The 26,818-nt window shown below is 40.7% G+C and overlaps 1 protein-coding gene across 2 annotated transcripts in view; it reads left to right on the top strand.

The window, feature by feature from the left end:
• Window positions 1-26,818, top strand: part of LOC145998941 (uncharacterized) — a 196,672-nt gene that overhangs the window by 20,848 nt on the left and 149,006 nt on the right. For both annotated transcript variants that reach the window (XM_083135745.1, XM_083135744.1), the window contains exon 3: window positions 3,783-3,891. In XM_083135745.1, coding sequence (XP_082991871.1) covers window positions 3,783-3,891 — 109 coding nt within the window. The remainder of the gene's footprint in view (window positions 1-3,782; window positions 3,892-26,818) is intronic.

Genomic DNA, 26,818 nt, shown 5'->3' with positions numbered 1-26,818 from the left:
GATCAATCCCGGAAAAGTTAGGGAAATCAAGTGCTTTTGTATATGCCAGGATTTTAAAATTAATATCAATTTAATTTTTTCTTGAACCAGTCTATCAGAGTTATTCTACATAATATTTTTTTGTTAGTTTATTTTGAACAATGTTGAATAACTTGATCTATTTTTTTAGTAACAAGTATATAGTTTCACACTTAGAACTTGGTTGTTAACATGATGAAGCACCTGGAAAAATCTGGAAAAGTCGAGGAATTTATTTTGTCAAACTGAGTGTGAATCTTGTTAATGAAATTGTTGCTCTCTCGAGTCTGTACAAAACTTACGAGAGCTTCCTATAAATCTAAAACAGAAAATATGTGTAAATGGTGAGGTGGTGATAAACCCTTCAACTTCACTTTGCACCATCTCTGCTGGCATGATACTTTTTCCATAGAGTTTTCCGAGTTTTGCGGTAGAAAGAATAAATGGCAGTGGCAACCTTGAATCTGTGTCGCATGGTTGCATACATACAGGACAAAATGTATTTCGAGGACTTTTTGCTTTGAATGAGGCACGAGGTAGCAATTAGTATTGTTCGTACGGCAATATGACTCGCATACAGGCAGTGCCGGATCTACAAATCTTGCCCCCCCCCCCGCAAAATATTAGCAAAGGCCCCCATCTGCCTACCTACCTTCACACACACACACACACACACACATATAATGTGTGTGTGTAATTCTTGATCTCATATTGACGAAGTCACATACAAGGGCCTACAGGGTGATTCAAAAGTCCCTTAACACCCCCTATGAAAAGTATAATGGAGTTAGGCTGGTCATGATAGAAACAGGTTAGACTATTTTGCATGGGACTGGCTCATTGAAGAGAATGAAGACTACAGTATTCCCATGCTTTTCCCTCTATTCTCGCACATATTCATTCATAATATACCATGCGTTTTCCTTAATTCATTGTCGGATTGAAAAAGGAAATACTGAAATAGTAAACGCACAAGCACAAGAAAGACACTCAAACTGAGTGATAGTCCCACATTATTGAATTGATTGATCAATTGAATGGTTGTTTTAAGTCCACTTTATGTACAGAAAGGCTAATCGGGATTGGACTTACAGTTTAAAGTATGATCCGAACCACTGTGCCATGTGCCTCCACCGGGTATCGAACCCGCGACCTCTTGATTACAAGACGACGACGTTACCACTACTCCATCAGAGAGGCCTCAATATTATTGATTTTACACATTTCAGAGCAGAATCCTGCGTAATTTCCGACCTGTTGTGTGCGACGTTTCTGTGTGCAAAAGTTATGTAACATGTTGAAAGTTTTACATTGGGCTCCTTATAGGTTGGGGCCAAACGATGTGATATATATATATAATAATAATAATAATAATAATCCGTTGCGCAACAGCCCATGAAGGGCCTAGTCATACCTACCGACTGCCGGTCTCCCTCCCACACTTTCTTTCGTCACCTCTAAGCGTGGAGATCTTCAACCAGTATTGGAATAGTCGGGGGACGTATCCCCAGCCGTTATAGTAGGTCTTCTCGGACCGGATTACGCTCACTCACTCGGAGCTCCCCAATTTCCTCACGATGGTGGGTTGCCACCGGCCCTATACGTAGGCCGAATAATTTCCGACCAGAGCCGGATTCGAACCTACGCCGTCCGCAGCGAACGATGTCAAGACGAGTGAACGCCTTAACCCGCTCGACTACGGGGGAGGACAGACAGATATATATATATATATATATATATATATATATATATATATATATATATATATATATATATATATATATATATATATATATATATATATATATATACACACACACACACACACACATACATACATACATATGGAAAATGATGATACATTTGTTACAATCATGCAGTCATAACTTTTCCTGATTAAAGATAGGTTGAAGAAACCTTCACCGCTGCATTTCTCGTGAAATTCTAGCCTGATTTGATTTTAGTCTGACTACTACACGGGAGACCCGGAGTGGGTGATTTAAGGTCGGAATTTTTCCGCCTTTGTCCCCGCATAAATAGGCTCCATGGCCCAACCAGCCTAAAAAAGGCTCCCGGAGCGTAGTGCTGACCATATAACCTCGAAGATGTTCGATATCGAAAATATGTGGGGCCCTAACTCCACATACGTCCTCCTCCGTAGTCGAGCGGGTTAAGGCGTTCACTCGTCTTGAGATCGTTCGCTGCGGGACGGCGTAGGTTCGAATCCGGCTCTGGTCGGAATTTATTCGGCCTACGTATAGGGCCGGTGGCAACCCACCATCGTGAGGAAATTGGGAAGCTCCGAGTGAGTGAGCGTAACCCGGTCGAGAAGACCTACAGTAAACGGCTGGGGGTTCGTCGGGCTGATCACCCGTCCCCCTTTACTGGTCTAAGAACTCCACGCTCCAACAAGGTGACGGCGGAACAGTGTGGGAGGGAGACCAGCAGTCGGTAGGTAAGCCAAGGCCCTTCAAGGTGCTGTGGAGCTGTGGGTTATTATAACTCCACATACCCTAAATGTGCCTTCATGGCACTGTGCTATATGCACAGGGAACTTTAAATTCACCTTTACCTGTATATATTGTATTCGTTTCTGTAGCCCCTGAGTAACTACGTTTATTTTTTATGTACGCAAATACGAACCCTCTACTATGTCTATGGCTGAGGGCCACTTAAAAGCTTACTTGTCTCCGGGCCCCCCCGCACTGCGGGGTTTTGCGGATTGTAGATCCGGCACTGCATACAGGTAGCAAAAAATCAAGAATTTATTATTCTTTAGAAATACATCCTGTTAACCGTATACGCTTTGGTTGTCAAGGTGAAACGCATTCTCTTTATAAGCTTTCTAGTGACGGATGCTGCGTGGTTTGCGGGGTTGCGTGCTTTATCAGATGGTTTTTGTGGTTTTGTGGTTCTTTTTGCTTGCCGTACATCAATGAGACGTGTAATGACGTGCTATTTTCCTATCCAAACCGTGAAACGAGGGTTTTTCCCTCTCCTTTTGCTGCGAAAGTCAACTGTTATCCGATGTGCATACAGCACAAACCACTGTTGGTTCTAAAAGGCTGAAAGCTAGCCTGCTTTTGCGAGTCAAGATGGAGGGGTATCAAACATGGCTTCTTTCAAAATGTCAAATGGCTTGGTTATCTATCTGCAACTAGTGTCTATGGTGACCGTTAATGGTGCTGATATATGTTTATTCGGACTATAGCTGCAGCTCACTGTGTCCTAACCGAGATTAGTACCTGAACTCTGGAGCTGCGTTTCCTGCACAACAAGTTTTACATGAGCATGGCACCGGCTTACAATATTACGAGCGTATTGATGGACGTGGAGGGGGGCGGGTGATCCCCCTTACCCCCTTCCGGTTGTCCATGCACTTGTTTTTTTTGTAGGTATTAGCTAAAAACTTCGAGCGGTCTTCTTAAACCAAACATGTGTAGTATTTGGATGTAGGCCACAGGTCGCAATAATATTGTTTAGCTCAGTGACAAAAATACTTATACTATGGAAAGTACCCAGTGTAGACTTCTACGGCTGTGGTTTGTACGACATTCTTGGCCTGCATGAGTTGGAGGAGGATTTTTGCCAATTTTCGATGCCAGTAAAACATGGCTTTTTGAAAATTCATAATTGCAGTCACGGGGTTACCTTAACTCACTAAAATTCAGAGTGAAGTTTGCACTGGAAACACTTTGGAAAGTTTCAGAAAATTGTAAAGTGGTAACGTTTCACTACAATGGAAAAAATCTATTTTTCCACAGGTTCGTTCTCTTCAAGCGCCACTACGAGAAGTACCTCAAGCTCTCTCAGAAGTACGAGGAAGCTCGGAACATCGCTTACTACCTGGAGGAGAAGTACCACGAGATAAAGGTAAGTGGAGAAATTGCTCAAAAAATCTCAGATTCGTTCTTGCAATGTACGTCAATTTTTTTCTGCAGTGTCTTCCATACTGAAGTATAGAGCAAATGAGATTTGTATTGTGCTTGAATCCCTTTATGCTAGTTTTATTACCGTTAAGTTAACCGTGACGATGAGGATTGTTGAGCTACAGTCCATCCATGACTTGTCAGGAATTAAAACCCAGGACTTCTGTCTGCGTTGCGGTAAACAAGTCGGAACTATTGATTTTGAAGTGGACTCGCAGAACACCGTCAAAGTTTCACAGCGTATAGAGGACATCAATTCGAGCAACTTTCCTCAATAACCCTCCTGTCAGTTTGGGGGTCGAGCAACTTTCGGTCTCGCCACTGAAGTTCCTGGAATAGAGTCCCAGCCTGAGCATGGGTGTTCTTTATGAGAGTCCTTCATCAATTTCATCTAATGATAACCCGTCTTCATCGTCGCGATTAGCTAAAAGTGACAGAAATGCGACGCTAAATAACAAAATTACATATAATAGCGTTCGCTGTGCAGATTCATGGTTGGCACTGGTAGTTTTTCTGTCGAGTTTCTGTTTTGGTTGGGGGGCTTACGAACATTAGAAAATGGGTATTTTAGCTTCAGGTGCAGGGAGACCGAATATATTGTTACCCCCTGCAGAACAACTTACAAAGCTACCCAAATTTGTGGGATGTTGGGTGTGGGGATGCACCAAATTGAACATTTTTAAAACCTTTGTTGGTCTTGTTTTGTGCAGATCTGCTTTCATGTGAATGAGCTTCCAAATTTGGCTGATCCTTTCCTCAGGCATTTTGGGATATTTCAACACCGATTTATCAATGGCTGCACATTTGTCTTGCCTCGATTGTGGTCTTCTAGTCGTCCTCTTACCCAGTATTGGTGAACAGCTTTATTTTCCATCTCGGCGATGGGGCTTCTTTGTTCAATCTTTCAGCGAAGTCACGTTGCACTTCCTATATTGTTTGTATCGTCCTGTGAATGTTCATGTGTCCGTACACAAGGTACCTACCGTTCTTGCACAGTATATTTGTGTCAACCACAAAACCGAGATCACCGTGATAACTACCTGGAGGTACGAAGACATTTGGACCACCCTACACAATACAATAATGCAATAAAATTAATTTGCAATAGATGAGCTACTGCAAAAGTCAGACCAATAATTTGGCAAGAAATATTGTCAAAAATAAGAGGATTGAATCCTTTACGCAAAGATGGACTTGAAATTTAGGAAATTTTGTCTTGTTACTTGAGCATCAGTGGTGGCAGTAGACTTTCTGGTGTGGTTCAGCCTCTCGATGCCTGCCAAGGATTTGGGTGGACCACATCTTCAAAGAAAAATATATATATTTATCATTATCTATAGTTTCATGTTATTTTTATCGCGAAGTTTGGCAATTATATTTTGACAGGGTGTGCCAGTAGGATTTTGGATAGGTCTTGGCCCACCCTTGGCGCTTCTTTCATGCTGTAATAACAATAATAGCAACAGTAGTTATTTAACAGCGAAATCAAAAGATCATATGTTTGAATCCCTGTTTCTGTTATCTTCACCGATTCATCCGCATCGTTGCAGAAAGACGCGAGAGCGTAAACAAAAGTCCAATACAACAACACAAGGTCGTCTAGCCGTGTGCCGGTTTAGTTCTGGAAAGAGAGACACCAAAATATCTGAAAACGTTCCACATTTGAACCTCTGCCAGACGTCACAGCCACATCTCGTTGGGAGACAATGATATATAACCTTGTTATGAAAACGGTATACTTTTCAGAAACAATAGCGAGGCGTTTTACGTCTGGTTGGTCTGACATGGGTCGGAGCTGTTCAACGGAAGCCATCAGAGAACTTTGAAATTGTTTCTCCCCCGTCCCTCCCACATTGAGTCATCATGCGATCATTGTATGCACCGTGCAGACTTTGTGTGTCGTCTCTTTGTATTCTGGTTGCTCCGTCTTTGTAGCAGAACATTAAGATACTGTGGGAAGAATCTCGTTAAAATATTGTACATAAAACACGCAATATCGTAAATGTTTAGTGTGTGGACTTCCTATGCTTGATTGCCTTGTATTGCGCTGTTGTAAAAAGCACCATTGAAATACCGTTAGTGCGGTGGGATGCTTGTTCTTTGAGCTGGGAAAAGCCAGCTTCCTCATCGCTGTATAGACTCGGCTCTATAGGTGTGCGCACCTCCTCTGATGGGGGTGGAAGCCTTGATGAAAGTTCAGTGGCGAAAGGAAAAACTAAATTCGATCTAACTACGGACCCTCCTCCGAAAATTCCATTCCTGTGTACAGAAAGTGTAATTTTATACTTAATTATATGCATGTCATACTTCTGATGCGGGAAAGTAACTCGTATTTACGGTATTTACTTACGACGTAAAGGAAACCCGAAACTAAAAATTCACGGCTTTTCTTAAACCAATAATTTCGCTACACACACGCTTGCGAATTGAAGGATCACATATTTACAATTATTGAGTAGCATATGAAACAATGTTGGTCCAGCATTAGACTGAACTTCTGCAGTCTTACGAAAACATTCTAGCCTCCAATGTTACTCTTATCCAGTTGGTACAAGATATTTAAACGCACCAACTATGTCATTCATACATTCACTTATGTAGAAAAAACAAACAAACAAACAAAGCCCCGTCCTTGATTCGTCGGCTTGAAAATGTATCTTATGTTAAAGAGTAGAATAGTGTTCATTAACGGCGATAAAATACCTCTACACTAAATTTCTAATGGTAAATAGTAGAGGTGAACTGCCCCCACCCCTATCTCCCCGTGCGGACGCTTATGTTTGGATCCCAGAGAGAATTTCCCTGCTCTGATCTTGCGGGAAATGGCACCTCTCCTCGGCCTGTTGTTCGCGCATGCGCAGTGAATGCTTTTCTACACCCTGAAACGTCGTGCCTTGTAAACAAGGGGTGCTAGTTTCGATGCACGGTGGAAGCACGTAGAGATTCGGATAATCTGGAGGGGCTTATGTCGCATGTTGCTTGTCACTTTGGTCTCCAAGTTCGTTTACAACCTGTCTTGAAAAGCAAACTTTCATCGTGTATTGCTTTTGGAATTTAAAAGTGTTTAATGATTTCCAAAACAATGGAAATTTTCTCGTGGCTGTACGTTCATGGATTGAAATGTAAATTCTGGTTGCGTCAACACTTTGGTTGTTTCTACTGTCTCGTCATATGGCCAGCAATGGAATGAACGCCAGGATTCAAATGAAAGTAAAGTGTCTTGATTAATTCTCATTGCGGAAATGAATCATTTCTGAGAACAAATAAAGTATCTGGGGATGACAATTTCAGTAATGACAATAAAAACCCAGGGTTTTCACTTGCTCTCAACATATACACAAGGACAATCCACAGGACAACACTGCAGATGGTTATCTTGGTTATAGGACAATTCACCAGAACCTCATTTGCCTGCAAGAATGTATTTAGTTTCCAGCTGTCCTACGTGGAAGTTAGCAAGTGAGCGCTTGCGGAGAACCATATAGCCTATCTGGAATCCAGTATCCAAGCTTGGTAGCACGATGCGAGAAGTTTCTCCATGGCTCAGAGCGTTTGGCCGTCTCATAGGGGAAGAACATTTGTTTGCGGGAAGATGAAAAATCGCCATGAGGTGAAAAAGTGAAACCACGTCGTACCCTCGTAAAAATTCTGGACACGACACCTAAAAACAGAGATCAAGATAGCATTTTGGATGTGGGAGCCTGGCGAGAAACTAGAAGCTCATCTTAGTACAACTTTGCCTTCTTTGTATGCATTTTATCTTTAGTGGATACTCGAAACTGAAAGATATATTTGGCTTTTTGAAAATTCCGAAATTGCAGTCACGGAGCTATCTTCATTTACTGTGTGTAGTTTAGAGTGAAGTTAGCACTTGAAACACACTGAAAAATCACGTGGAAAGGTTCAAAAACTTGCACAGCGTGAATTATATTTACACGACAAAGCAATGCCGTGAATAATTAAATCGCTTTGAAGAGCAACTGTTCATGCAAGTGGAGATAATTCCGTAGCCTCGATTCTCAACTTTGAGTTCATGGAGACATCGATATTCAATTATTTCTGTAATTTAATAAGCGACTAGACGGAGCCAGCTTGTGAACTGGTTTTTGTGGTCGTGTTATCGAAGTGTGTCATTCATTGAAGTATTTGAGTAGCGATTAGAGGAATCTGTTTTTGGGAGGAAGCTTGTTCGCTGAAAGACTTGAGAATAGAAAGTGGATCAGCAGGAAAGGAGAGATAGATGTTAGCGCTTTCATCGAACACTCGACAAGATCTTGATACAACTGACAAAGGATGCTCTTGGGGAACCCACAGGCTACTTGTAAACTTGTAGAGCAGGATTGAAAGAAGAAAAATGACGTGGGCGATACTGAACAGACGTTTCATTTCCACATGTCACAGAAGGAACAGCTTCATTACTTGTATTTCAAGTAGTTTCCTCAGTTGGGAACGCCATGGTGGCGACTCGATCTGTTTGTTTCTGCATGGTACGATTATTCAAAGAAACAATAAAAATGTCTGGTGTATTAGCACCAGACGTGGTGGAATTATCGCTTTCACATCGGAACAACGCACAAGTCGCCTGGTTTTATGATTTGTCACACACAGGAAATGTAGTTTCGCAGAAATTTCAGCGAAAAAATTCATGCTCGACCAGGACTCCAAACCGGGTGCCGGGCATACTGTACCATTTTTTTTTTTTTCGTAGAAGTCAATTATGGTGACATTTTTTCGGCGTTTTCAGTTATGTTTCTAGTAGTATCTAGTTTTTTGATGTCCTACTTGTCTGTAATTTCTCATCATTAACAAGACAAACATCAATGTCACCCAGGATTCGAACCCAGGACCTCTCGCGATCCTGGCTTTTAAGTCGACATCTGAGCTACCGAGCGGATCCGCCTCATTTTTCGCTTCCTGTGATTTTCCTGTGTGAAATTTCTGTCAGTGCAGACGAAACCAGGATATGGTATGCCAGAGATCCGAATTCGATTGCTTGTCGAGCCTTATTTTCACCTCAATTTCTACGGCTCTGGTTTGTCGGACAGACTTGGCGTGCATGAGTTGGACTTTCCCGAAAGAAGGCTTTTTGCCAGTTTTCGTTTCCAGTACAACATGGGTTTTTGAAAATTCATGATTGCAATTACGGGGCTATCTTCACTCACTGAAGTTCAGAGTGATTTTAGCACTTAAAAATACTTTGGAAAGGTTCAGAGAATTGTAAAATGTGAATTATATTTACACGACAATGGAAAATGGTGAATAATTAAATGGAACATTTTTTTAAAGCATCAAAGCTTGTGTTTGATTGCATTTTTTTAAAAAATTCAAAATATGTCCTCACTTCTACGCAGTGCTCTAACCTAAGGATGGTTTTCTCAAGCTCGTGTTACTTCCCTACTTCTTTCTTTTGTTTCCCTGCTGACTTATTTTTTTTTCTTTTTCGCTTCTCTTCTTACTTTGTTTCCAGTGTCTTCGTATTTGTGATCATGGTACTGGCTTATATTTTCTGCTCTGTGTTACATTTCTTCATTTGCTCCTGTGTTCTCCAGATGTCTTTTTTTTTTTTTTTTTTTTTTTTTTTTTTTTTTTTTTTTTTTTTTTTTTTTTTGCAACTTACATTCTTAGTGATTTGTTTTATGTACTCATCGATTCTTTCTTTAATTATTCATTCTTCCTCCACATGTCATAAAATTGTCGCACCCTTGCGGGACAATTTTAGTCTATCGGATTCGTCTTTCCTTATGTGTCCTATGATTTCATAAAGACCGTGTTTTGTTTGACATTTTCTAATGGTTGGTAATTTTGCATTGATGCGATCAAAGTGTACAGTGAAATTGTTGGATATCCAGGTTTGCTAGAAATGATAACACAAAGTTAGTAAGTTAAAAAACTATAAAAGGCACTTTCTGCTACGTATAAGGTTTGTAACTCGTAAGGATGCCCCCCCTCCTCCTTGCCACTTTCATCGCCAGGTTTTCTTACCTTGGAGCAAGGGTTACTGGGGAACTAGGTTCGCATGATATCGCAAAGTCAATGTGCCAGGAGGAAGAGTTGTTATTTCGAGCTCTGACAAGACGCGAGATCCGGTCCAGAAGAAATCAATGTGGTTGATTCGATTTGCCCAGAAGGTGCATGACACGAGAGATTATTTGTCTTGTGCGAATGGGAACTTCATCTGATGACGTAGAAAGTTGTCTCTGAGCTCTAGCCGTGCGAAAATATTCTTCTTTGTAGAACCAACATCAATGACCGTACACAAGGGGAGGGTTTGATGGGCCCATACTCATCCCATTGGTCTAATAAACATTTGGCATTAATTTAATAATCGCATCAAAATTTGATCAAATCACTATAATATTTGCAGTCATCTTGAAATTGTAACTTACGGTTCAGAGGCGTCAAACAGACTTAATGAATGGTCTTATATTCTTCTTGTACACTCATGTTCAGATAAAGTGGCACATACTTCAACTGTCCAACCTTATAAACTGCCACATTATGTGAACTGGAGTGTACAATAATTTTATTTCCATCGTATATTCAGAATAACTTTTTCGCCATTCATTATGCTCAAAATAAACTGTACCATGGCAATAACTGGTATAATTAAAAAAAAAACAACATTAAAACGCACAAATATAATTTAAGAATTTTGAAAATAAAAGTATACACGTACATAATGAAGAATAATATAATTGCAAATATTATTAGTGCACATTGATGTGTACAGTGAAATGTCAATTCGAAACTGTTTAAAATACAATAATAATGCAATTATTGCTAAGTTAACTATTAGTGCAAAAGGGGTGTAAGGGGTATTCCTTCCTCAAGACACCCAAACGTCAACCTCATTTCCACTGCCACTTTCACCTGGACTGCAGACTAACGAGGCTATGGCGTCTTGACCCATGGCCAGTAGGTTCTTCATGGGACTTGTGTTGTGTGCTCTTCATGTGTGTTTGTCCCTTCATCTTATCAGCATTCATCCTCATCTTCGCAATTAGCCAAAAGTGGCAGAAAGTAAATAAATCATTCATTAGTGATCCATGTTTAATATTTATATTACAGGTATTTAAATTGTACAATCTTCCCATTATTTCTTTGTAGATACGGCCGTGCCAACATCTCAGAAAAGCGATAAGATCAAATGGAAGGTTCTCCTCAAGAGCGTAAAGACAGATTCTGTTGCCTTGTAATTCAAGCAGTCCCAGGTTCGATCCCTGATGAAAATGTTTCGGGTACCATTTTAAACTGAAGACCCATTCCCAGTAAGTCTATGTGCCGAAAAGGTTCTGCTAGTTGGCAACCCTGGCATCACCAAATATCGCTGACGCTTCTTCCGCTCACTATGCTGACGTCATTTTCTGCTTTTCCAACTCCGCCCTTTGCGACCTGCTTTATCCAGCTTGTTTTTAACCATTACGTAAACAAACGGATAAGTGCTCCTTGAATCAGCCGTGCTGCGCTCTTGACCACTCCTGCCGGGTCTTTTATCCACGTCATCTGCCAATGGACAAAAATCCTCATGGTAAACTGGAAAGAAAGATGTGCTAAATGACTGAATATTCTAAGCAACATTCGCCATATGCTGTTGTATGGGTAGGAACCCAATGGCGTACATGATTTTATTTGGGGGGAGCTAAGTTTTGTGCAAGTGTCTGCACTCTGCAAAACATGCATAGTATGTGTATTAATAACTACAGTTTTCAAAAAAGATTTTCTTGTAAATATTACCAACCCTAATTCATACTCGTGGACCGTGTTCAGTGTCGTCTTTTGTGGACCGGTTCGAAGGTTCTCGCCGACCTCTGTGGCGAAATGGTTAGACAGCACGTTACGACGCCAGGGGTCCCGTGTTCGAATCCCGACCTGGGTATGGATGTTCTTTGTGAGTGTCCTTTCATCAATTTCATCATATCACCACTTATCCTCGTCGTCGCGATTGACCAAAAGTGGAGAAAAGCTTCGCCAAATAACAAAATATCAAATCAATAGTGGTTCTCAGCACTAGATTCTTTCCATCTTTGATATTTTCAAAAAACTGGGTTGACCGCGATTCTAGGGCGTGATTTAGAAGCGGTGCTACAAACCAATATATTAGGACAATGTAAAGCAAGAAGGAAGGGAAGTGATATAAACAATAAAAGATAAAGATTCGCTTTTATTGAACTGAGAGAAGTTTAACTAGCCATCGGAGCTAAATAGTTTTGGGTATTCTCACTTCGTTGCAAGTAAATCAAACGACTCTAACCACGTAAAAAATAGACTCTTTGCCATCAAATTCTGGAAATAAAAATTTGTCGCGGTTGATGCAGGGAAGATATATTTCTGGAGGCCCATGTCTAATACAAGCCATGAAGAATGCAATGAAATTACATGAATGATATATACTTTGTTTACATAGTGAACATGTAGATCGTTAGAAAAAGCTGGTTCTGTATAAGCTCAACGTGAAATGCGTGACATAAACGTTGTTGCACCAATTGTCACATAACGTGTAGTAAATATAATGCAAATACGATGTAAAATATCAAATATGTTGTTTTTACATATATTATTTAGTGGAAAACTTCTCTACATGTATTCTTCATTAGTGGAAAGCCTCTCTTCATGTATTCTTCATTAGTGGAAAACCTCTCTTCATGTATTCTTCTTTAGTGGGAAACCTCTCTTCATGTATTCTTCTTTAGTGGGAAACCTCTCTTCATGCATTCTTCTTTAGTGGAAAACCTCTCTTCATGTATTCTTCTTTAGTGGGAAACCTCTCTTCATGTATTCTTCTTTAGTGGGAAACCTCTCTTCATGTATTCTTCTTTAGTGGGAAACCTCTCTTCATGTATTCTTCTTTAGTGGGAAACCTCTCTTCATGTATTCTTTAGTGGGAAACCTCTCTTCATGTATTCTTTAGTGGGAAACCTCTCTTCATTTATTCTTCTTTGGTGGGAAACCTCTCTTCATTTATTCTTCTTTGGTGGAAAAACCTCTCTTCATTTATTCTTCTTTGGTGGAAAAACCTCTCTTCATTTATTCTTCTTTGGTGGAAAACCTCTCTTCATGTATTCTTCTTTAGTGGAACACCTCTGCACATGTATTCTTCTTTAGTGGAAAAATCTCTCTTCATGTATTCTTCTTTAGTGGGAAACCTCTCTTCATGTATTCTTCTTTAGTGGAAAACCTCTCTTCATGTATTCTTCTTTAGTGGAACACCTCTGCACATGTATTCTTTTTAGTGGAAAACCTCCTCTCCATGTATTCTTCTTTAGTGGAACACCTCTGCACATGTATTCTTTTTAGTGGAAAACCTCCTCTCCATGTATTCTTGTTTAGTGGAACACCTCTCTTCATGTATTCTTCTTTAGTGAAACACCTCTGCACGTGTATTCTTCTTTAGTGGAACACCTCTGCACATGTATTCTTCTTTAGTGGAACACCTCTGCACATGTATTCTTCTTTAGTGGAACACCTCTGCACATGTATTCTTCTTTAGTGGAACACCTCTGCACATGTATTCTTCTTTAGTGGAAAAATCTCTCTTCATGTATTCTTCTTTAGTGGAAAACCTCTCTTCATATTATTCTTTAGTGCAAAAGCTCTCCATGTATTCTTCTTTAGTGAAAAACTCAATATGCTGACCAAGGCAGAAATTTATTTTATTATAAAACATAAAGTAAACGTAACTTTTCAACCTTCTAGCAAGGTCTTCTTCAGACTCTGCACCAAGTACAAATGTACTTGCTAGAAGTAAGTTAACGTTACCTTGCTAGAAGGTTGAAACGTTACGTTTAGTTTATGTTTTATAATAAAATAAATTTCTGCCTTGGTCAGCATATTGAGTTTTTCATATCATGGAAACAAGGCTTAATGATGTTAGTGGAAAACATCTCTTCATGTATTCTTCTTTAGTGGAATACAATTCCAAATCAATGCTGAAATCTGCAAACCGAGAGAGAGTGCCCCACAAGGTTTCCTTAGTTTCCAAAGTGGTTTATTTTTTACTTTGTCCTATTATCCTTCCCTAAGCATTCACACTTCTTTATTTAGAAACACGACATTGTTCCACTCCTCCAAAAATAGTGTCGTTTTTCTGCCACGTTTAGCTGAAAGCAATGAATTTAATGAGGTGGCACTCACAAATGAACACTCATACCAAAACCTGGACTCGAATCCGGAACTTTCTGGTAGTGAGTCGATCACTGAACTGGCTCAGCAACCGAGGCGGCATATCTACTTATTCCTACAATTTTAGTGCTTTTTTCACACCTCTACGTACCTCCCGACAGCGTAGTAGTGTAACTCTGTAATCACTGTTTGTGGATCCTGTGGATCCGATTTTCGGAGGAGGTATAGTGTGCCGTGATTTGTATCCAATTTTAAACCGTAGGCCAATTCCATTACTTTATTTTCAAGTTGCCTCTGCCTTTGCAGACTACCGTTGAAACTATTCGATTTGATTACGTCACTTCTCAGGTTTTTTAAGGTTAATCGGAACGGTGAAGTGGAATGGTTAACGGATGAAATCAGTTATATAAAAAGCCGAATGTCTCACGTCAAGTTTGAGTCGGAGGTGCTATACTACAGAGTCTGGAACTACAATTATTAATATATGCCATCGTAAGATGTCCAAAGCATTTAAAAGGCAAGTAATTATAACCTTTCAAAATGGTGCAGTTGTAAAATATGTTGCATCATCAATGAGCAGTTATGACTGACTTCGGGCGACAAAACGGAAGAGGGGGCTGTAAATAGGAATTACCCTCCCCACACGTCACCCAACGAGAAGCTGCCTGAGGTGTTCTTCTCTCGAAGGGTCTCATTCAAAGGGTTTGCTACCCTAAGGATTGTGTAATTATCAGACAGCATATTGGAACGCAGAACCTGGTGTCCGGGACGCAGTTCCAATCAGTGGCATTGCCATTTGCAAGGTCCGTGACTCCAACCTTAACAGGCCACAGAGCCATATGTGACAGTGACGTGACTGGCAGGAATTGCATTGTTAATGCGGCCCTGCCTTTTGGAAGGAATGTGATTGCTAATTCGAACGTGGCATTTAGTCCCCGCCCTTTCTACATGTAGCTCACGTACTGAGCGACGTTTCCCCAGGGTAGGTCGGTCATACATGTTTCGAAGGTCATATTGCAGAGAAGGGAATGGGGTGAAATCATAACCTGTTTGCTGTTTGGGAAAGTTTTTTTCAAAGGTGATTCGTCTCTAGATTAATCATATCAATGGTTTAGTAGCTAGCGTTCAAATCTACAGTTGTACCAAGAAAAGAAAGACCGTGGCCAAGTCTCGAACTAAAGTGGACAACAGTTGTTTTACTCTTATCGAAGCCCTTTCGCTTGTGCCCTTGTGCACATTTTGGCAACGAGGGGGTAGGATTACATGGCAAGCAGCTGATTGCACCACCGAAGCTTGCTTATTCGACGAGAGCTCCGTTTGGTAGAGCAGTGGAACCCAAGATTGTGCATCGTGTTACGGTATCGTAACCGTTAATTTTGAAGAAAATACATCGCACTTCTTTGAGTTTGATTCCTTTGTTACGGCTAATCTACTTATTATTCTTGCCGTACACTCTGCCATCTTTTGGTAAAAAGTTAATTTCAGACCTTTGATACGAATGGCTAGCGATAGCCTTAGCAGCTTGGAAGATATATGCTAATAGCACCAAACCTAACACCCCTAACCTATCCAAAAAGGCATATAATAGCAGAAATGAGCATGTAAATAGGTTAGGCAGGTTACGTTTGGTTTATTTAAGCTATTATATGCGTACGTGGATAGGTTAGGCAGGTCACGTTTGGTGCTGTGTGCATGTGATTCCAAGTTGCTAAAGCTGTCGCTAGCCGCTCGTCTTTGAATTTGAAGACTTCCAGTAAAAATGTTGTTCAGTGGTCTTGAAAGTTCGGTTTCCATAGTAATGGAAGTACGAGAAGGATAGGGTAAGGGCATTTCTCCAAGGAGCGCAACAATCGTTCGCGGGATTTCATCGAACTCGAAGGAAGCTAGCTTTCAGTCCGATGCGACACGTGCAGCTTGTCTTTTCCGTGTCGCTCGTACTGGTCAGTTTCCTCAATGCTATTTCGGTCTGCGTGCGCATGCGCGGTGAATGGTTGCTTATAGACTGAAGATGCTCGCGTCTCTTTGGTCTGAAACCACCCGTGTTGCTTCGGTCTGAAAGATTCCTAACGAGAAATACCATGATTTGTAAATACAGTACATCCAGGTCCTTTTTATTCGTTGTAACCACGGTGCATGTCGTTGTAAAGATAGACACCAGGTCATTTAAACAACACATATATGTAAAAGGTATGAATTTGCTTCCAGGTGGCCGAGAGAATTAGCCCCCCTTTTTTTCACAAGGAAATGACGTATATTTATTTACCCATCCTCATTATTTTAATGGTCAGCCATCGTTACTTCTCAGAAATATTTCTAATCCCGTTCAACAATGGTCAATGAAAGCGCGAAGCGCACGAACAAAGGAGGAAACAGACATTCGACGGGTAGAACAATGGCTGAAAGGAGAATAAGGGAAAAACGTGAAAATCATTTCTTATACCGAAGGGGATTAGTAATTTGTTTGGAGAGAGGCGTCGGCAGTCTCTCTCTCCTGTTGTTGGCCGTTGGTTTCTTTAGCACCTGCTGGAACAATGGAGTGTTCTGGAAGAATGGGAGAAAGGGAAAGTGCCTGCTGAGAGTACCGGATTCTAAAAACCTCGGTGAAAATTTTGTGCCGGGTGCTTTCTGTTGTGAAGGCGTTTCCTATTGTGAGACAACCCACGCGGTTTTATAAGCGAATTGGTAGCTGTTGATCGTTCTCAGGGGCTGTGCCAGGGGTGTGTGAAAGGGTGCTTGTGCACCCCTTGATTTTCTTCCGCACCCCCTTCAGCACTTCTTTTTCAAAAGCTATGTTCGACCGAAAACACAAACACTAACTACAATGTCATATTATCATGGGCGTTGAGGTTTTCAATAATTGATTGGTTGAGTTTGTCTACTTTATGCACAGAAAGGCTAATCGGGATTGGACCTACAGTTTAAAGTGGGATCCGAACCACTGTGCTCCTCCACCGAGTATCGCAACCAGAACCCCTTAATTACAAGGCGACGACGATATCACTGCACAATCGGGGAAGCTCTGGAGGAATGATAATATTGTACTTACTCTTAGATAAGAAGAGCCCTTAACGCAAAATGTAGCAATCTCTTAAATCGCGTGAAGATGAAACATATCTGTTAGAGATATCTGAACAGATACCTTCTGATGCGAGTTAAATTGCGTAGTTGCGTGCACAGTTTTTCGTTTTGAGAACCTGTATGGAGAAAATAAACCCATTGTTTATATATATACTGGTAGGTGAAGGACCGAGGATCGTCTGGTTATTGCGGGGGACGGGTGAGGAACATCGATTCAGATCCGTGAACATAGGAAATCTGCAATTAATAATAGTGTGTGTGTTATTACTATTAATAATGATTTATTACTTGTAGTGAGGTTACATTGAAAGCCATATTTTTTTTTGAATTCATTGAATAGAATTCAACAGGTTTATACACGGTGGTAATTGACGGGGGAAATTCCTCCTTTGGTTAATAATTTTGTGCATTGTGAGTGTTTTTGTGGGTGGGTGGGGACACGATTATTCAAATTTTGTAACACCACAGTGGGTACACATGCCCATTTACATACAGTGTTCAGTGTAGATTGAAATTAAGTGGTAGGCTATGTCACAAATGTTTAAAAGTTGGTGTTGTATGCAACATCTGTTAGGAGCTGCCCCGACTGAGTGCGTTGAGTCTGAAGATTTCACCATCGATGGCGTCACTTTCGAGTCCTGGCATGGACACGGACGGTTGTTATTTTCCATCAATTTTAATGAATCATCAGTTATTAATATTCATAGGTGGAAAGCGAAGTGAAATAAAGAACATTACAACCTAAGGAGTGCTTGACTAAATTCATAGTACACTGAAAAACTTGATTTGTTTGAATCAGTATAGCCTTTTAGTAGCTATAAACAAAAATAAAATTTACTAAATTTCGTAATTGTGACTAAATTCTTTGGTAACTCTTAACTAATGCGTACTGTTACTACAAGATGGCTCTGGTTAATATTTAGTTTGTTCTCTATTTAAACAACTGTTTGGTTGGTAGAAACTATTTTCTGGTTATTTCAAATAAAACCTTTTTTCCTCTGTGCTTAAAACCCTACTCTTGTCCAGTTTTTGGGCTCAAACCCATTAACCTAATATTTTAGAAGCTTAACTTTTCCAGTATGTATTAAGAAGTTTAAGTATAAAAGTTTCTTTTGAGAAACAATTGAAATGAGAATTAAATACAGTAGAGCGTCGATTATCCGAAGTAATTGGGGGACATGGGTGTTCGGAAAACTGGTTTGTTCGGATAATCGAACTGTACATGTTTATTTGCCAAAAAGAAGTACTGTACAGTAAATTTATTCATAAAAACAGGCATCTCTTTAAGTATGTATTACAAAGTAACGTACAAAGGCAACTTTAGTAGGAATATATAGTATGTGGTACAGTTTATTAAACAAAAATATGTACATATTACATACGCATTTTGCATGAACAATACACACAGTACACAAAATTAACGTTTAAAAAAATCCTTTATTTTGGTCTGTCTAAGCAAGCCTACACGCTTACGAGCAGCTAAGTCACGTACTTTTTTCATTACAGATATCTGAAAGTGAGCGAGTACACAGTTCGGTTAAGCGGTCGTTCGGTTGACCGACGTTCGGATAATCGACGCTCTACTGTATGTAGTTATTTTGTTTAGTAGGTAGTTAATCGCACCAGAAGTAGAGCTTTTGAAAGTTGTTAATACTTTTTCGTTTCCTCTGTTTGCGTGTTAAAATCCACGCGCAACACTTTTTTTTTGTTCAAAAACTCAATTTCAAACAGAGAAATATCGATTCCATTAATGGTCATTTCCCCAAATGACGAAAGTTAGACAAAACTTGGGATTTGGTTGTCCGAAGTTCGTCCGTAGTCTGCCGCACCGCATCGACCTTGAGGATTTAACAACTTCGTTCACAAAAACTCCCAAGTTGTTTGCTTCCAGCGTGTAAGTAAAGGAAGGTACCTGCAGTGATACGCGACTTCCATTTTTCAGCCGCCAATTACGGCACGCGAAAAAGTTCTCTACGGGCGAGAACCAAGTGGGACCAACGTCAGCATCTCCTCGTACTCTGGTTTCAGTTCCACAGTCAGTTCAAGGCCGCCTTTATTTCATCTGCAGAATTATCCCTTGAGCACCATCGCGTGCGGTTCTGTTCTTTTTTTCGAGTTGGACACCTGGCGAATCTCATTTGCAGTCATAGTTGCCAACTAACGGTGACTTTTCAATTCGAAATTATATTCATATTTTGTTGCCACTTTTGGCTAATCGCAACGATGAGGATATATAACGACGATTCCTTGCCGAGATTGGGATTCGAACCCGGAATCCACGGTGGCGAGATCGTGAGCGCCCAGCTTCTGTTTAAATTCAAATGAACAGTGCAGTTTTTCCTAGTCTGTAGGGCGCTGGACTGCCTCGATTGGTGTTGGTATTGTAAAGTTGGAATTTTTCAGACCTTGTCCCCGCATAAAAGCCAGCCACAGATCAATGTGTACCTGGGAGGTAAAGGCGACCGGAGCGTGGTGCTGATCACATCACCTCCAAAATGGCCGAGATTGTGTTGGGCCCTACCCCAAAATCCTTTAAATGTGCCTTCATGGCACGGTGCAAATACACGTGGAACTTTACCTTTTACCTATTTTTTATATTAGCCTATGTCGATTTTCCTCCCAAGATTTATCACGACGTGGATAATGAGGAATTGATGGTTACGTGGAAATGGAATAAACAGATAAGTAACGAACATTCATAATTTATCGAAATGCCGGTTGAGTTAAAATTCCCTTAATATATACCCACTATTATAAAGCTAAATGAGTTATACTGGGTATAATTGGTCGTGATATAAACAGGTTAAAGCCCATTGGGAACCATAGTTGTGTGTGTCAAGCTGAAGTCCGCCATTTTGTTAGCTGCCATATTGAATTCAACTAAAAAAAATTAAATGGAAAGGGGATGGTGTGATATATCAAATCAGGCTAGAATTTCACGAGAAATGCAGCGGTGAAGGTTTTTACAACGTATCTTTAACCATAGCATAACTTCTTTATAGTTTATAGGGCGTGTTAAGGGACTTTTTACTCACCCTGTAGATAGGAGGAAAGATATCGTGTAAAATGGTGATCACCACAAGTTTGATTTAAATTGTCTTGGTTTACGTTTCCAATGTTCACATTTGCCCCTCCCCGTTCATGTCCTTTTAAATGTTACGTGTCACTCCAGATTCACTTACAAGGAAACCCGGAAATAACCTGTGTTCTCCAAGTGCCCCGCAGGTATTAAAAAAAGAGAAAAAGGCACAGGGAAGAGTAATCTACTTTTGCTTCCAATCTGTCATCGTCTCTCTTAGCTGGGGAGAACGAAGAAATAAAAAAAAAATGTAGAAAATTATCTAGATGACAGAAGAGAAACGGAAGAAAATACCAGAGCATTTTGGAGCCTTGTGAAAAGAAAAATTACAGGCCAATCTTAAAAATAAACCGAAGGGAAACACTGAGACACGAAAGGTACAGGTAAGGGGTGGTACGGAAAATATATACGAGTTAGAGAGTAAACCTTTCGGGATGTAGCGTCGCGAAATATCGGCTCTTTTTCAAGTTTGGTGACAAAATTTTTACCTGAACTATATGGTTTCCTCATTGTTATTCTAAAACAATTCCGTTCTCCGTGGCAAAGTTGTCAGCACAGAGGTCTTAGGTTCGAGTCTCGACCTAGGCATGAGTGATGTTTGTATCTACATGAATTTAATCAAATCATCACTCATCTTCATCTTCGCGATTAGCCAAAAGTTGCAGAGAATTGAAGTATAATAAACGAAACCAACCAATCACGCAACTGAGGACCTGTGTAGCGTCGTTGCATAAATCAGGATAAAATTCTATTGTTTGAGTGTCCCAGTGGCGTATACTGAGTCCAAGGTCTGGCCTATCTCACTATGTCACATGGTCCTAGGCTATGAATAGAAATACATTTACCAACTCCTAAGAAATCAGGTTGCCAACTCATAAGAAATCAGGTTGCCAACTCATAAGAAATCAGGTTGCCAACTCATAAGAAATTAGGTCGCCAACACATAAGAAATCAGGTTGCCAACACATAAGAAATCAGGTTGCCAACACATAAGAAATCAGGTCGCCAACTCATAAGAAATCAGGTTGCCAACACATAAGAAATCAGGTCGCCAACTCATAAGAAATCAGGTTGCCAACACATAAGAAATCAGGTCGCCAACTCATAAGAAATCAGGTTGCCAACACATAAGAAATCAGGTTGCCAACACATAAGAAATCAGGTCGCCAACTCATAAGAAATCAGGTTGCCAACACATAAGAAATCAGGTTGCCAACACATAAGAAATCAGGTTGCCAACACATAAGAAATCAGGTTGCCAACTCATAAGAAATCAGGTTGCCAACTCATAAGAAATCAGGTTGCCAAATCATAAGAAATCAGGTTGCCAACTCATAACAAATCAGGTTGCCAACTCCAGAATCACCATCATCATATCACTGATATGAATAATTTTATTTACAATTTCTGATCGATTTTTCTCCTCTATTTATTCTCTAGACTTCAGGCTTCGCAGGTAGCCTAGCTAGCCTTGAATATACGCTCCTGGAGTGTTCGTAGCGTCGAAACTAAGCGTTAAGCAGAAAAACAGTAAGAAAAGTGCCTGGTCATAACGAAATCGATATCATGCTGTGATTTGATTGATTGATATATTTAGTTTATTTTACTTCGCGTTTTTGCCACTTTTGACTATCGCGATTCGCGAATACGTAAATAAGGTGGATGAAGGGACATCACAAACATATAGAGACGACACAACATGAGTCCCACAGAGTCGGAGAGTCCAGACGCCAGAGCCTTGATAGTCTGCAAAATGCAGTCCAGGGTGTTCTCGTACGTGGGAGCAGGTTGATATTTGGGTCTTTGGAAAGTGTCACCCCTTACACCTCTCAAGCTGTGGATGTTTGTGCGTTGACACACTGTGCAGTCCGGAAACTGCTTACAACATTCTTCGTTTCTCGTGTCCGGGGGGGGGGGGGGACTAGCGAAGGTTAGTTGGGAGTTGCCAATATTCTTCCCACTGTCCCTCCATTAAACAGGACACGGGAGGGAGGTGTCGTTCTCTGCTATAATAGTGCCGCCGTACGAACCGGTCCTCACAGCGCAGAACGGCTATTTTCAGAAAATCCTGTTTCCCAGCTGGCTCCTTCAGGGAGGAGTGTTTGAAAGGTTGCCGCTTGTTGCCCAAAGAGGGGGCTTCGGAAGGTCTAATCGGTTGTTTGACCGCAAGTTCCTTTGTAGGTAAACGCGGCAACAGAGGGTCACTGCCATAAAGGAGGTCACTGCGCCGGATATAAGGGCGGCGGGACTGTAGTTCTTTATCACCCTTGGTGTCTTCATCCATCCCCCATGGGTATGTCTTCTGGGCGTTGCAGTGACAACACCAGATATAGCGGAAGGTAGTACAAGTATAAATAAGCATGTAATTGCAAAACAAACATGTATTATTTTGTGTATGGATTACAAGAAGAGATATCTCTACTGAACAATCATTCTTGAGGTGATTCAGAAATACTTGCTTGCCTCTGTGTGGTATAGTGAGACCACAAAGAAAACATTCAGCCAGAAGCCTTCGCGCATCTTCCCCTCCATCCCTTCAGCTCGGCCCATTGTGAAACCTGCTCCACTCAATTGCTCTCCTCCACGCGTGAGTACAGTACGATGCACAGGACACGCGGTCGTTTTTCTTGTAGTCTCACTATATAATTTCATTCTGTTGGAGACACCTTTGGACATTACACAATACGCACCAAAAGACTTATCAGCTTTTTTCCCACTTCATTGTTTCCTCGTTGCTTTACTCCTGCAGGTTCGAAACTAGTTTTGAAGTGAAGGCAACTTTACAGGGTAAAAAAAATGCCATTGTGACCAAACGCAAGCACGCAAATCGTGGGAACCACCTCCTCGAAGTGCACGTTTCGTGTCTGTCCGAATCAAGTACGTTTTACAAATGGCTCGCGTGCGCGGTTTGAGGGGGTTGTTTCATCTTATGGTTTCAGGCACCGAGCGTGTAAGCTCTCATTGTACGCAACGTGTAAATATTTCCGTCGGAAACACGCAAAGGTCGTATATTGCATCTCGTGTGTGGAATTTGGCCACTCTTATGCTTTTCCCAACATAATGTACAGGGTGGTTCGAATGTATTGCCACCAACATACGTTTACATGAAGTTGTGTACATTCAACTGGAGAACAGGATTCTATTATTTTGGAAATTAACGATATCACTGATTTCAGTGAATTGGCCAAGAGACTTTTGTGGTGCCTGTAATATGTTCCTCAAACATGAGCATCGAATGTACTACCTAAGTCTTTGTAATTGGACTCCACTTTCATGCTATTACCAGAGATTGAGTAAAACGACTTCAGCCAAAGGTGGTGTGGTTTTTTTGGGATTCCATGTACAGATGAGTGTTTTTTTTTGTTTTTTTTTTTTCCCCGGATGATCTGAGCCCAGATGTTGCCACGGCTGCACGTGTTTCATTAGCTCGTACACTTGTAGTTAGCCATCTTCCACACTGTAGGAGATTGTGCCGACCATCTGAAATGAATGATGGAATATATAAATGTAGGAGGGGTGACAAGACATTAAGACCACCCTGCAGCTTTTATCACGGTCACACTCCTATTTCTGTAGGTTACAGTCTTACCATGGAGAGAAAACTCAGCCAACGCGAACTAAAGTGTACAGTCATTTGTTTACTTCTCTCACAGTCACCACAGACGAAAATATTCCCCTTGGTTTGTGCCCGTAAATGTAAATATGTTGACATATTTATAACCCCTCGCTGCGTTGTCAAAAAAAAAATATTACGCTTTTACTTGCGCTGTGTACGGTTTTCCATTTGCGGTGATTCAAACACTAGCGTTGAAGAAGGCAGCACGTTTTGGGCATGATTGCACGGCAAGAAGCTTAATTTCGTAATTTTTACCTTATGCTTTTTTAACTCCAGATTTTTTCAGGTTAACTTTACCGATTTCTTCAAATTTCTTAATCAATTGGTAATCTGTTTGTGACATTCGCTGAAATCTTTTGAGAGAATGCGACACAACCAGAACGATCAGCACCAGTTTTCTTCTGTTAATATCGTCAAAGTTACTTGTAATGAAGAACTTTTGGATGTTCGAACAGTGTAAGGGTTAAAGTTAGATTGAAATTAAGCACACCACCGTGTATATCGTGATATTCTAGCCCAAATGACCACATTTGGCATTACAGTCTTCGGGATTGCTCGTGCGGACAACGGCAAGACCGTGTGTGCTCTGTGGGCACGACCATATTGCGGCTTGCAATCCGGGATGCGCGTTCCCGACGAAAATCATGAGAATGAACCCACTGACCCGTGCCGTAAGGAAAAGGAGGCTGTTCGTGAGTCATCCGCTGCTTGCTTGCTCAAGGCATGTCCATGCAGCGGCTAGCACGAGCATAGAAAGAGGCCGAATACATAGGGTTTTCCTTTTACAAGTTATCTTCACTCGGATGAATGCGAATGGGCACAAAATGTACAAGCGAGTTTTTCTAGAATGCTTTACGTTGAAGTTTTCCACCAACTTTTAATGTGGAAATGTTTTCCGAAATACGGAATGTTTTGCCAGTTTTCCCCAGATAATTTCGCTGAGTTGGGAAGGACTGAGAGAGATGGAGACCGAAATAGAGGGAAGTGAAGTCAGGAGAGAGAGGGGGAAGGAGGGAATTAAAGAAAGGGAGCAGAGAAAACAAACTGAAGAAAGAAATACAGGGAAGAAAGGTCACGGAAAGAACGAAGAGGGAGGAAAAATAAAAACAGAAAGGAAGAGGGAACAAAAGAAAGGGAATGATATAGAGCGAATGGAGGAAAAATAGCGAGAGAGAAAGATTCAAGAAAGGGAACATAGAGAAGAAAAGAAAGAAATAATGGGAAGGAGAATCAGGGAGAGAACGAAAGGAAAAATATAACAAAATTGGGTAGAAATGATGAGAGAAAACATTAGAAAAGAAAGAGGGGAGAGAAAAAAAACGCATGGAGAACAAACCAAAGAAAAGAATAGAAGGAAGGAAAGAAGTGAGAGAACGAAAGATAGGAAAGAGGATATTCGGAAGAAATAAAGAGAAGGGAGAGAAGTCGAAAGAGAGGGGGCTGTTTCTTTCAGATGTGTGAAGCGTTTTCTTCTGAAAACATTTTGAAACAAACGAAAAATTCTGTTTACTAGCATTTTTGCATACTGTTTGTAAGTTTTTTTTTGTAAAAAGCCTCCCATGCGTTTCACCGAGAAGACTTATTCCGAAAAATATCAAGAATGGCCAGACAGGCAAAGAACTAACCTCCGAACATGTATATTCTAAGCAGATAAGTTATTTAAAAAGATTGGGACCAATAACGAAAGTTCAAGATTTCACACCACACCAAGAGATTTTAAAGAATCGTGTCATACTTTAGTTGCACCGAAATCTAGAAATTAAATTTTAAAAACCCACGTTTCTGCTTGCACTACCAACTGCAAAAGGGACAGAAGATGTATCCATCGTCATTTTCATTCAGTTTGTTTCCACGCCGTGATAAGGAATTGAAATAAAAATGTCAATATGTAGAGGCCAATACATGCTTCGAATCAATCAATCGAATTCCATTCCTTTGAACAATACAATGGAATAAAAAAAATGAAGATGGTAATTGACAATTTGCCTACTATTATCTCCTATTATCTCTGCCATTGGCTGTACAGTTGTCAGTTCGGAGGATTTGTTTACAGCTGCACGTGATGTCATTCCTCGTCTGACCAATGACCATTCACCGTCATCAATAAACTAACCGTTATCAACCAACCTTGAGTAGAAAAAAGCAACAAATTTCTATCTTTCGGTCCGGTCCTATTCTACCATTTTTAGGACACCCATATGTATGTGTGAATTTCGGAAAACACGAAGGGGAAGAATTGTGACAGAAATTTAAGAATAGGAAATTCCGTGCTGGTCACCACGAGTTGTTTCCCCGTGCATTTATCAAACTAGAAAGAAGTGAAAGTTAAACTTCACGTTGTGGTGATATAACTCTTTCGGTGGGGGATTTCAGATGTTGCGTCGGACACGGGCACACATACACAACGAATCGTTTGCTTCGTGGTCACGTTTTCTCTTTTCACTTTCTCCCGCGAGAGGGAACCGCAGGCACGCACTCCGGAGGCCGGTTTTGAGGGTCTTCCAGGCTCTTCTGGAGAAAATTGGCTCTACATTTTTTTCCAGCTCATCGTTTATTGACCAGGAACTGCGCTGGCTGGTCGCTGTCTCCTTTTCTCCAAACCCCTTCATTCTCACGAGACATAACAATATTCTGTGTCATAATGCCGAATTGACTCTGGATTATACATGAAGGGAATTCTGTATTTTCTTGCTTTCGTTCTCTTTCAGTTTAAATTACTTTTCTGTCTCTCCAATGTGTCATGTGTGTAATGTTATTTTGCATGTTAGGCATATTCTTATCGAATGTGATTTTTGCTTTCCTCAGACGAAGTTTTAATCTTTTCAGCTGTTTATCATCCATGTCTGTCGATAATTGTGTTTTATGATCTGTTTTTAGCTTTTTGAAAAGAGCGGAAGATTTTAGCCTTTCTGAAGGGGTTCTTTCTACCCTTTTCTTAACTTTAAGGTAAGGGATTTTGATAAGAGCCTCTTTCATCTC

The sequence above is a fragment of the Lepisma saccharinum genome, chromosome 14 (assembly GCF_977018435.1).
Source record: "Lepisma saccharinum chromosome 14, izLepSacc3.1, whole genome shotgun sequence".
Lineage (NCBI taxonomy): Eukaryota > Metazoa > Arthropoda > Insecta > Zygentoma > Lepismatidae > Lepisma > Lepisma saccharinum.
The sequence above is the reverse complement of the archived record's forward strand: the minus strand, read 5'-3'. Positions and strand labels throughout refer to the sequence as shown.